The sequence below is a fragment of the Seriola dumerili genome, unplaced genomic scaffold (assembly GCF_002260705.1).
Source record: "Seriola dumerili isolate Sdu_G_001 unplaced genomic scaffold, Sdu_1.0 BDQW01000550.1, whole genome shotgun sequence".
Taxonomy (NCBI): domain Eukaryota; kingdom Metazoa; phylum Chordata; class Actinopteri; order Carangiformes; family Carangidae; genus Seriola; species Seriola dumerili.
This window is the reverse complement of record NW_019174805.1, coordinates 1,228,564-1,241,578: the sequence shown is the minus strand read 5'-3', so window position 1 is coordinate 1,241,578 and position 13,015 is coordinate 1,228,564. Positions and strand designations below refer to the sequence as shown.

At 41.5% G+C, this 13,015-nt stretch overlaps 2 protein-coding genes across 2 annotated transcripts in view; both read right to left on the bottom strand.

Moving 5' to 3' along the window:
- Positions 1–8,258, bottom strand: part of LOC111235939 (zinc finger protein RFP-like) — a 22,435-nt gene extending 14,177 nt beyond the window's left edge. Inside the window, exons 1-2 of the mRNA XM_022764514.1 lie at positions 8,144–8,258; positions 5,136–6,707 (exon numbers count right to left, since the gene is read on the bottom strand). Coding sequence (XP_022620235.1) covers positions 5,136–6,698 — 1,563 coding nt within the window. The 5' untranslated portion in view covers positions 6,699–6,707; positions 8,144–8,258. The remainder of the gene's footprint in view (positions 1–5,135; positions 6,708–8,143) is intronic.
- Positions 8,259–8,587: 329 nt separating this feature from the next.
- Positions 8,588–12,588, bottom strand: LOC111235940 (E3 ubiquitin-protein ligase TRIM11-like). The gene is made up of 2 exons (XM_022764515.1): positions 12,550–12,588; positions 8,588–11,539 (listed from the first exon to the last, which is right to left on the bottom strand). The coding sequence occupies exon 2, from the start codon at positions 11,528–11,530 to the stop codon at positions 9,908–9,910; it is 1,623 nt and encodes a 540-aa protein (XP_022620236.1). The 5' UTR covers positions 11,531–11,539; positions 12,550–12,588; the 3' UTR covers positions 8,588–9,907.
- Between the last annotated feature and the right edge of the window lie 427 nt (positions 12,589–13,015).

Genomic DNA, 13,015 nt, shown 5'->3' with positions numbered 1-13,015 from the left:
TGATAAACCCCACTAGAGGGCGTCCTCAGCTGTCACTTATTCTCTACCAACACAGCTTAGGTTTTCATATCACCTGTTGAAACACAACTGAACAAAAACTAGAACTTTACATTACATTAAATCATCTCACACCACATATAATCTGACATTAGATACACTGAAAAGGACTCAGTAAAAACAGTTGTAAGAACAGCACTTTGGGAGATATTACATGTACCCAGAGTGATATAATTAAATCAAGAGAAGCTTACAAAGTTGAATTGTGTGATGATACATGAAAACGTATATTTCTAAAGAGAGACAAAACAACTGAATCAACTGATGAACAACCCTCCCAGATTTCTCCATTTCATTTTAATTATTTCAATAAAATTACCATAATGTAAGAAAATACATTTAACTAAATTCTGTGGGATTCATAAAAGGAGATTTAGTCATTTGTACCAAAATCTAACACTTTTCATACATACAAAAAATGATGGTTTGACTTTCCCGCTCAGACATGTGATTTCTGTAAAAGCTTATTTTTTCACCACGTTTTTAAGATAGTGAAGGTACTTTATATAAAAGAATAGACTACATTACAGGGGATCAGTTATCACAGACTTCAGGCAGAAGATAGAAGCAATGGACCATGTTATAAGAAAATGTAATGTAAAGAAAAACTTTCAGGATTGGAAAAGTGGCACATTATAGCCATAAATAAACCATATCAATGTCTATTTGAAAGGTTCACTCTTCAGAGTCTGAGCTATGAGTGGGTCCCTGTGTCTGACACAATGTTAATGCCATTGATTTCACACAGTTCAGTTGATCTGAAGGAGGTGGTGGTGCGTCAAGAAATATAGCAATGTGCCAACAAAAGCAAGACAGAGGAAGACTGCTTCCTAGTTAACATGAATGTAAACATGCAGAATCTAAAATAATTACACAGTCGGATTTGCAAATGTTTTGAGAATGGTAATACATTCAACACAGTCTGTGTTCAAGGACACACCCAATGTTGTCTGAGGAGTAACACTCGATGTTCACTCAACGTAAATATAAGCTGTGTCGGTTCCAATTAAACCAAAAGGATCTAAAACGATTATCATTATCACAGGGACTAAAGAATGGGTGGAGTTCATCACGGAATGGGCAGCCAGCAAAAGAGTAGATAAGAGCTGCAGTATCAACGTCATAAAAGGAGACGAGACCCTCTTCATAATCCACAAACACCCCCACCTTCTCAGGCTGAGACTTCAGAGGGAGGAGGGCTGATGGGTCAGTAGACACATGGTACCCACCTTGCTGTTTCAAAGATAGAGTCCAGAAACCATTGTTGGTGCTCAGTGTGATTCGTCCCTTCATGTTGGACTCTGTGGTCACTCCTAATGTCAACATAGACCACCTGCTAACCTGAACCTCAAAGTAAAATCTTCCTGAAGTGAAACCCTGCTTTGATAAGACACATCTACAGACATGACGCTCATTTACCTGCTGCTTATCATTAGACTGGGTGGGTTTGGGATGGACTATATCAGGATCCAGTATCACATCCACTGCATACTGCTGGACCCTCTTCAGCTGAGCCTCAAAAAACTTCTTCATCTGTTTACTGAGCGTCTGCTCCAGCTGAATCACAGACCTCCTTAAAATCAACTCATATGATGGAGGACAGAAGCTGACCTCCCTCCAGTCCTTGGTGGGTGGAGCAGTGTTCAGGGATGAGAAGCTTTGGATCAGGTGGAGGTGATCTTCAGAGAGTGAGAGCTGCTCCACCTCACTGCTTCTCTTCTTCAGCTCAGAGATTTCCTGCTCCAGCTCTTTGATGAAGTCTTCAGCCTGTTTCTCTGTTGTTCTCTGCTTCTCTTTGATCGTCCTGATGAATTCAGCCTGGCCTCTCTCAACAGACTCCTTCAGAGCAGTGAAGACCTGAACACCTTCTGCTGTTTCTCTGTCTGCTCGTTCTTTACTGAGCTCCACTGAGCGTTTGATCTCCTGAAGCTTCAGTCGTCTCTTCTGGATCATCTGCTGAATTTCAGCCTCTGTCTCCTTCAGCTCAGCCTTCTTTCCTTCATATTCTTCTTTCAGAGGAACAACATCATGAGACTTGTGGTCTGAATAGGTGCAGAGCATGCAGACACACATCTAGTCAGTCTTGCAGAACAGCTCCAACAGGTTATCGTGATTCGTACACATCCTGTCTTCCAGGTTCTTCACAGGGTCGATCAGCTGATGTCTTTTCAGGCCTGACATGGTCAGATGAGGCTCCAGGTGAGTCTCACAGTAGGAGGCCAGACAAACCAGGCAGGACTTCAGGGCCTTCAGTTTGGTTCCAGTGCAGACGTCACAGGGAACTTCTCCTGGTTTGGCAGCTTGTTGCTCTGAGCTGCTGCTGCTGGTTTCCTGTTGAACTGACTGTGTGAACTGAGCAGTCATCTCAGAGATGAAAGTGTTTACATCCAGCTTAAGTCTTGTATTGTAAAGTCTTTTACAGGTGGGACACTGGCACTGGACATTAACATCCCAGTGTTCAGTGATGCATTTGTTACAGAAGTTGTGTCCACATGGTGTGGTGACTGGATCAGTGAACACATCCAGACAGATGGAGCACAGAAACTGATCCTCAGTCAGCAGACAGCTGGCAGCAGACATGTCGACACACTGAGGGCAAAAATGTGAAAAAAAATGTAAATGCAGATCATTTCATTACTTGTTTAATTACATCAATCTGTGATTAGTGGAAGGGGCGCTATCCTTGATTCCATCATTCACACAACTGAGGAACACATTTAATAAGGAAATGGCACAACGCAAATGTCAAAGGGACTTTTCAATGAATTGCATTGTAGACACTTCAGCCCCTTTTCCACAGGACAAAAAACCCGCTTAGACACACTAACAGACAGAGTGGAAGCTCTCCTCATCTTTCACTGCAGCTCTGTGGGTGAGGCTTTATTGCCTGTGCCAATGAGGTTATCTTTTCACCCATGTTTGTTTGTTTGTCACCACGATTATGCATTTGCACGAAACATGGTGGAGGGATGAGGCATGGGCCAGGGAAGAACCTGTTAAATGATGCTACAGATCCGGTTAAAGAGGTTTTTTAAATCACTCTCCTTGACATTTTTGTCAATATGTACTGAGTGCCATTCTCATTGCCTCTGGGAAAAACCTTCATATACTTTTTCTAACAAAAAGAGTACATCGATAAACCGACAACATCCGTCTCAAATGATCATGACAAAACTCCACACAGTGTTACCTGTGAGATCTATGCAGAGCTGCCAGGTGTGTGTGTGTCGCTGGTTGTTATGATGAAACGTGGGATATGGGGGATGCTTGACTGATCTAGAAACTCTTCACTTCAAACTCTTATCTATTGTTGACCAGCTGCAGGACTCTGTGCATATTTATCAGTAAGAGGAAACAAGTAGCAGTAATCTGCAGTGGTAAACATTTCAAACCTGTCCACTGGACAAAACTAACTGGTTAACTAACTAACTAACTGAATAATTAATAAGGATGTAATGTAATCAATCCAAACATTTATCTTCTTTAAAATTAGTGGGAGAAATTTTTAATTCATGTTGTTGTTTTTATTTTTTATTAATATTTCATATGGCTCATTAAGACACAAGTTAAAGTGACTACAGTTTTTCTAACAGATTTTTTAAATCTCAGGCATCATTTTATTCTGAAAATCCTGTCAGACACAAAGCTGTTATTCAAATGGAAAAAAAAGATATATGTGTGTGTGTGGGTGTGTGTGGAGAGGTTTTATATATATATATATATATATATAATGATTACATCTACAACTTTGAGTGTGGTATCCGCCTCCAAATTAGTAACATGCCTGCTGAACAGAGGTGCCCTCACACAGTATAAGACAAGACCACACCACACAACTTTATCTTTTGATCAATAGACTCCAATACTCCATTAGAAAAGTAGAAAGCTTTAAATTTTACTCTCACTCCTATACTGAGAAAATACTGAAGAAAATCAGACTTCACTGGAATCATGTTTTATTTATTGGAGACATTTACATTAACTGTATTTGTAACATTTTCAAACAAGTTGAAACAGAAGAAAAAAGCAATAAAAATCGAAATCACTGCATTAAAACTCAGGTTATTAATTGTCTGATATGCAGTTATGCTGCTGCAACTTTTTTCTTTAAATACACAGCGTGTCATTGTGACCTCCAGCTGCAGTTTGTGATAAGCTCCACTAGAGGGCGTCCTCAGCTGTCACTTATTCTCTACCAACACTGGTTTAGTTTTCATATCACCTGCTGAAACACAACTAAACTAAAATTAAAACTTTACATTACATTTAATCACCTTGCACCACATATAATCTGACATTAGATGACGAGGCTGCAGTTACATTGAAGAGGACTCAGTAAAAACAGATAGGAGAAAAGTTCAAATGAGAGAGACTGTTTTCAAATTCTGATAAAAATTTCCATACATTTTCCTCCGCATTTTTTCTCTAATTAACATGTTTTTGTGATCTATAAACACTTTAACACAGTGATTGAACTTTATAGAGACAATTAGACAACACTAGAAAGGATCAGTTATCACAGATTATTTCCAACAGAAATAGGAAACATTACAGCCTAATATGATGGAAAGCTTTGAACAATTAAAACCGTAAAAGCTTGTAGACATGTAAAAGCTGCTCTTTTTGCCACATTTTTGTGATGTTTTACCACTTTAATATAGTGATTGTACTTCATAGAAACTATTAGAGTACACTAGATCAGTTATCACAGATTATTTGCAACGGAGAGGAGCAATGGGACAAACTACAGCCTAATATGATACAAAGAAAAGCATTTAAATTTGGTAGAAGAAGGATGTAAATACTGTATAATGCCACTTTATGTGATGCTGAGCTTTTTCTCTCTAATGAAATCTAATGTTTCTACCCATTGTGATACACAACCCTGATCAGTGATGTCAATAGAGTGATTTGTTTTCAGGCATTTTACGCCTTGATTTGGCCAGTGATAGGCGAGATTGACAGGAAAGCCAGGAGCAAGAGGGAATGCCATGTAGCAAAAGGTCTGGGTTGGATTTGAACCCAGGTCAATGCCTCAAGGTTTTTTTTGTTCGGAACCTTCTTAAACTATAACTTATGTGGATTTTAACACCATCAGTCTGACATGGACTGAAGAACGGGTAGAGTTTATCAGTGAAGGAGCAGCCAGTAAAGGAATAGATGAGAGCTGCAGTATCAGTGTCATAAAAGTAGACTAGGCCTTCCTCATAATCCACAAACACCCCCACATTCTGAGGCTTTGACTTTGGAGACAAATGGACTGGTGGGTCAGCAGCAGCAAAGTACCAACCTAAGTACTCCAAACTTACAGTCCAGAAACCATTGTTGGGGCTCAGTGGGATTTGTCTCTTCATGTTGGACTTGGTGGCCACTCCTAACGTCCACATAGATCGCCGTCTTACCTGAACCTCAAAGAAAAATCTTCCTGAAGTGAGGCCGTGATCTGATAAGACACATCTACAGTTATCACCCTCATTTACCTGTTGTTCATCGTTAGACTGGGTGGGTGTGGGAAGTACTATATCAGGATCCAGTATCACATACACTGCATACTGCTGGACCTTCTTCAGCTCAACCTCTAACACCTTCTTTATCTGTTTACTGAGCGTCTGCTCCAGCTGAATCACAGATCTGCTTACAATCAACTCATATGATGGAGGACAGAAGCTGACCTCTGTCCAGTCCTTGGTGGGTGGAGCAGTGTTCAGGGATGAGAAGCTTTGGATCAGGTGGAGGTGATCTTCAGAGAGTGAGAGCTGCTCCACCTCACTGCTTCTCTTCTTCAGCTCAGAGATTTCCTGCTCCAGCTCGTTGATGAAGTCTTCAGCCTGTTTCTCTCTTGTTCTCTGCTTCTCTTTGATCGTCCTGATGAATTCAGCCTGGCCTCTCTCAACAGACTCCTTCAGAGCAGTGAAGACCTGAACACCTTCTGCTGTTTCTCTGTCTGCTCGTTCTTTACTGAGCTCCACTGAGCGTTTGATCTCCTGAAGCTTCAGTCGTCTCTTCTGGATCATCTGCTGAATTTCAGCCTCTGTCTCCTTCAGCTCAGCCTTCTTTCCTTCATATTCTTCTTTCAGAGGAACAACATCATGAGACTTGTGGTCTGAATAGGTGCAGAGCATGCAGACACACATCTGGTCGGTCTTACAGAACAGCTCCAGCAGTTTATCGTGATTCGTACACATCCTGTCTTCCAGGTTCTCCACAGGGTCGATCAGCTGATGTCTTTTCAGGCCTGACACTGTCAGATGAGGCTCCAGGTGAGTCTCACAGAAGGAGGCCAGACAAACCAGGCAGGACTTCAGGGCCTTCAGTTTGGTTCCAGTGCAGACGTCACAGGGAACTTCTCCTGGTTTGGCAGCTTGTTGCTCTGAGCTGCTGCTGCTGGTTTCCTGTTGAACTGACTGTCTGAACTGAGCAGCCATCTCAGAGATGAAAGTGTTTACATGCAGCTCAGGTCTTGTGTTGTAAAGTCTTTTACAGATGGGACACTGGCACTGGACATTAACATCCCAGTGTTCAGTGATGCATTTGTTACAGAAGTTGTGTCCACATGGTAAGGCGACTGGATCAGTGAACACATCCAGACAGATGGAGCACAGAAACTGATCCTCAGTCAGCAGACAGCTGGCAGCAGACATGTCGACACACTGTGAACACAATGTGAACAAAAGAAAAAAAAAGTTGTAATCTCAGAACTTTAGGTAATTTAATTATTATATTTAATTATATCAAACTGTGATTAGTGGAAGCAGCTTTATCCTGAATTCTGTGTTCACACAACTGAGAACTAAATTTACTGAGAAAACGGCACAATGCAAACACAAAGGGCACATGTCAATGAAATTATGACACAATCAGTGCTTACACAGATTGGTAGTGTACCTTTACTGCTAGAGATGCATTTTACGTCAACCAGCAATGAAAATAAGAGCAACCATTGCAACAGAGAGGAAGTAGTCTACAGCAAGGAGGAGTATGACTGAAAACAGGAAGCGTCCAACAAAAGTTCCTGATGGTGAAACTCTACGTTCAGAGGAAGGATTACAGTCTGAAAAAGAAAGAGGTCGACAGCGAGGGAAAACCCAGGTCACCATTGGTGTGGCTTTTCCTCAGTGGAGAGCACTGAAAGAAGAGAAGGGACTGAGGACAGACATGAATATCCTCTCCATGCTATTGGCATTTGTAAAAGATTTTGAGCAGGTTATGTTCTTATATCACCTACTCTAAATAATGGAGGGGGAGACAAGCGCCTGGTTGGATGCATCGATGCATTTGAGATCCGATCACTCAGACCACATCCGGAGGAGATCTGGGCCACATGTGTCACATGCTTTTAGCAGTGTGGACACAAATGCATCCTGGGCAACATTAAAGGACCGCCCACTCTACTAACGTCCTTTGCCACAGTCTCATTAGTCCCGCCACAGTTTCATAATGAACTGAAAATATTTTACTATTTCAATTGGATAAAATCTTATTTCACTGTAGAGCTGCGAGCAGCGCTTTGATTCACTCAACCACGATCGCTCTCTCTCTCTCTCTCTCTCCCTCCCTCTCTCTCTCTCTCTCTCTCTCTCTCTCTCTCTCTCTCTCTCACTCTCTCCTGCACACACTCAATCACATTGACAACGGACCCGTCTGTTGGATTGGCTCAAAACAACAACACATACCACCTGGTCACTCAAGACACACGTGGAGACGTATTTTAAGGCCAGGTGTGAACTGAAGTGCTTAAAGCTGACTTCTTATGATCGGATCACTGAAGACACATGTTGAGGATCTTCACAGACACTGAGCTCCTGTGAGTTTTAGATTATTTTCCAACCATAGGTGAAATCAGGGATTCAGCTTGGACAAAGAGGAGGAAGAGCAGGTACAGAGAGAGGACGATGACACAGAAAACATAGAAACAGAAAGTTGAAATCTGGATAAGAAAAGAGGGAATTGTCACAGTTTCCCTCCACAGCCCCACCCATGCACCGATTCAGTTTAAAATGACTCTTGGTTTCGACCTTGGGTGGGAACTTTTAAGGTTTGTGTCAATAGCAGTTGAAGCACAATCAATCTCACCAGCTGTACTCACCAGTGTTTGGATCCGACTCTGCTGTGTTGTTGAGAAAAACCTGATGGATTCAGTTTAGTTTTCCTTCAGAGAAAACAGACTTGTCTCGACTGCAGCTCTTCTGTCGCTCAGTCTAACTTTCACTTTCATTTCCTGGTTGAAACTCTCCTCATATTTCAGTGTTGCTCCGCCTCTCAGTGCAGCTCTGTATGAGAGGTTTTATTGACTCTTTATCTTTGAAACTTGGTGAATATTTACTTTCTATTCATTTATGTCTGCAATAGGAGTCTGATACAGTCTGTAGAACATACAACTATAAACCAACAACATAAGAAAAGAAATAAATAAAACAACTTCATCTTTTAATCAACAGACTCCAACACCCTCTTTAGAAAGGTAGAAAGCTTTAAATCTGACTCTGACCCCTCCACTGAGAAAGAACTGAAAAGATCAAAGACTTCACTGGAATCATGTTTTATTTATTGGTGACTTTTACATTCACTATATTTGTTACATTTACAAAGTTGAAACAGAAAAAAGCAGCAAACATCAAAATCACTGCATTAAAACTCAGTTTATCAACTGTCTGATATGCAGTTATGACTCTGCAACTTTTTTCCTTTTACTCAGCATGTCCTTGTGACCTGTAGCTGCAGTTTATGATAAACTCCACTGGAGGGCGTCCTTATTCTCTACCAACACTGGTTTAGTTTTCATATCAACTGCTGAGGCAGAACTAAACAAAAATCAAGCTTTACATTACATTAAATCACCTTACACCGCATATAATTTGACATGACGAGGCTGCAGTTACATTGTAGAGGACTCAGTGAAAACAAATAGAAGAACAGAACAACTGGAAGACATTACCTGTGCCAAGAGTGATATAACTACATCAGTAGAACCTTCTAAGTAAGTTAAATGATGTAATGATGCATGAACATGTATGTTTTAAAAATCTAACTTCAGAGCATTATGACCACAGAGCAGCGTGAGAAAAATCAACTGATGTAAAACCATCAAAGATTCTTCCACTTGGATTTATTTATTCCAAAATAATTACCACAACATTAGAAAAAAAGCATTTGGAAAATCACTGTTGGATTCATGATGAAATGAACTAAATGCTAATTAACCTGTTTACACAATCAAAATATTTTTTAAATGCCCAAGGCTACTGAACAACAGGGAAAAAAAAGAACCAAAATTGCCTAATAGTGAAATAATTCGAACAAAAAATGTACCCCGGACACAATTATTGTCTCCCTTAATTAATATTTGGTTGCAGAAACTCTGGCAACAATGACAGACTCTTAACATTTCTCGTAGCCATCTAGAAGCCTCTTATACCTGTCTGCAGGGAGTTTCTGCCACTCTTTTCAAGCTCTTTTAAATTTGCAGGAGACCTATTTACAATGGCAGATTTCAGCTCTCTAAAAAGGTTTTCAATGGTATTTTGGTCAGGACTCATTGCTGGCCAGTTTACAACAATCCATTTTTACCTTTTCAACCATTCTTTGGTGCTGCTGGATGTGAGCTTTGGGGTTGTTGAAAGATCCAAAACCTTCACCTCCATCTTATTTCTTTTATAGATACTTTATCTCTATACTTAACATTTGATATGTTTACTGTCGGTTCAGTGGAATAATCCTGATACTTCTTCAGCCAGGAAGTAGTGCAGAAAGGTGACGATGTCCATGCAGAGTGCACCAAGATACAGGAGAGAAACCTTCAGCACAGGAAAGGCAGGCAGCACAAAATCTTGAGACAACACACACCCTGAATTTAAGGGCGATTATATAAAAAGTGTTTGATTTTATAGTTGATGTCACTGAACACACTGTAGTGGATTTTATGACCATTATTATAACAGGGACTGAAGAATGGGTGGAGTTTGTCAGTGAAGGAGCAGCTAGTAAAAGAGTAGATGAGAGCTGCAGTATCAACGTCATAAAAGCAGACGAGACCCTCTTCATAATCCACAAACACCCCCACCTTCTCAGGCCGAGACTTCAGAGGGAGACGAACTGATGGGTCAGTAGACACATGGTAGCCTCCTTGCCGCTTCAAACATAAAGTCCAGAAACCATTGTTGGTGCTCAGTGTGATTTCTCTCTTCACGTTAGACTCTGTGGTCACTCCTAAAGTCCATGTAGACCACCTGCTAACCTGAACCTCAAAGTAAAATCTTCCTGAAGTGAAACCCTGCTTTGATAAGACACATCTACAGACATGACGCTCATTTACCTGCTGCTTATCATTAGACTGGGTGGGTTTGGGATGGACTATATCAGGATCCAGTGTCACATCCACTGCATACTGCTGGACCCTCTTCAGCTGAGCCTCAAAAAACTTCTTCATCTGTTTAATAAGTGTCTCCTCCAGCTGAATCACAGCTCTCACCACAGTCCCCTCATGTGATGGAGAACGAACACTGACCTCCCTCCAGTCCTTGGTGGGTGGAGCAGTGTTCAGGGATGAGAAGCTTTGGATCAGGTGGAGGTGATCTTCAGAGAGTGAGAGCTGCTCCACCTCACTGCTTCTCTTCTTCAGCTCAGAGATTTCCTGCTCCAGCTCTTTGATGAAGTCTTCAGCCTGTTTCTCTGTTCTTCTCTGCTTCTCTTTGATCGTCCTGATGAATTCAGCCTGGCCTCTCTCAACAGACTCCTTCAGAGCAGTGAAGACCTGAACACCTTCTGCTGTCTCTCTGTCTGCTCGTTCTTTACTGAGCTCCACTGAGCGTTTGATCTCCTGAAGCTTCAGTCGTCTCTTCTGGATCATCTGCTGAATTTCAGCCTCTGTCTCCTTCAGCTCAGCCTTCTTTCCTTCATATTCTTCTTTCAGAGGAACAACATCATGAGCCTTGTGGTCTGAATAGGTGCAGAGCATGCAGACACACATCTGGTCGGTCTTACAGAACAGCTCCAGCAGTTTATCGTGATTCATACACACTCTGCCTTCCAGGTTCTCCACAGGGTCGATCAGCTGATGTCTTTTCAGGCCTGACATGGTCAGATGAGGCTCCAGGTGAGTCTCACAGAAGGAGGCCAGACAAACCAGGCAGGACTTCAGGGCCTTCAGTTTGGTTCCAGTGCAGACGTCACAGGGAACTTCTCCTGGTTTGGCAGCTTGTTGCTCTGAGCTGCTGCTGCTGGTTTCCTGTTGAACTGACTGTCTGAACTGAGCAGCCATCTCAGAGATGAAAGTATTGACCCTCAGCTCAGGTCTAATATAGAAAACCTCTTTACAGTTTGGACACTGGTTTGGGACATTAACATCCCAGTGTTCAGTGATGCATTTGTTACAGAAGTTGTGTCCACATGGTGTGGTGACTGGATCAGTGAACACATCCAGACAGATGGAGCACAGAAACTGATCCTCAGTCAGCAGACAGCTGGCAGCAGACATGTCGACACACTGTGAACACAATGTGAACAAAAGAAAAATAAAGTTGTAATCTCAGATCTTTAGGTAATTTAATTATTATATTTAATTATATCAAACTGTGATTAGTGGAAGCAGCTTTATCCTGAATTCTGTGTTCACACAACTGAGAACTAAATTTACTGAGAAACCGGCACAATGCAAACACAAAGGGCACATGTCAATGAAATTATGACACAATCAGTGCTTACACAGATTGGTAGTGTACCTTTACTGCTAGAGATGCATTTTACGTCAACCAGCAATGAAAATAAGAGCAACCATTGCAACAGAGAGGAAGTAGTCTACAGCAAGGAGGAGTATGACTGAAAACAGGAAGCGTCCAAGGAAAGTTCCTGATGGTGAAACTCTACGTTCAGAGGAAGGATTACAGTCTGAAAAAGAAAGAGGTCGACAGCGAAGGACAAACCTGGGTTACCATTGGTGAGATCCGATCACTCGGACCACATTCGGAGGAGGTCTGGGCCACATGTGTCACATGCTTTTAGCAGTGTGGACACAAATGCATCCTGGGCCACATTAAAGGACCGGCCACTCTACTGACGTTCTCTGCCACAGTCTCATTAGTCCCCCCACAGTTTCATAATGAACCGAAAATATTTTACTGAATCACTGAAGACACATGTTAATGCAGGTCTGAGCAGAGCCTCAGAAACACCACGACCTGGATCACTGAGGATCTTCACAGACACTGAGCTCCTGTGAGTTTGAGACTATTTTCCAACCATTGGTGAAATCAGGGATTCAGCTTGGACAAAGAGGAGGAAGAGCAGGTACAGAGAGAGGATGATGACACAGAGAACAGAGAAACAGAAAGTTGAGATCTGGATAAGAAAAGAGGGAATTGTCACAGTTTCCCTCCACAACCCCACCCATGCACCGATTCAGTTTAAAATGACTCCTGGTTTCAACCTTGGGTGGGAACTTTTAAGGTTTGTGTCAATAGCAGTTGAAGCACAATAAATCTCATCAGCTGTACTCACCAGTGTTTGGATCAGACTCTGCTGTTTTGTTGAGAAAAACCTGATGGATTCAGTTTAGTTTTTCTTGAAAGAAGAACAGAGACTTGTCTCGACTGCAGCTCTCCTGATACTCAAACTAACTTTCACTTTCATTTCCTGGATTGAAATGTTGAAACTCTCCTCATACTTCAGTGTTGCTCCGCCTCTCAGTTACTTTCTATTCATTTATGTCTGCAATAGGAGTCTGATACAGTCTGTAGAACATACAACTATAAACCAACAACATAAGAAAAGAAATAAATAAAACAACTTCATCTTTTTATCAACAGACTCCAACACCCTCTTTAGAAAGGCAGAAAGCTTTAAATCTGACTCTGACCCCTCCACTGAGAAAGAACTGAAAAGATCAAAGACTTCACTGGAATCATGTTTTATTTATTGGTGACTTTTACATTCACTTTATTTGTTACATTTACAAAGTTGAAAC

Coding starts and splice junctions, on each gene's coding strand:
- LOC111235940 (XM_022764515.1), bottom strand. CDS start 11,530: ATGTCTGCTGCCAGCTGTCTGCTGACTGAGGATCAGTTTCTGTGCTCC.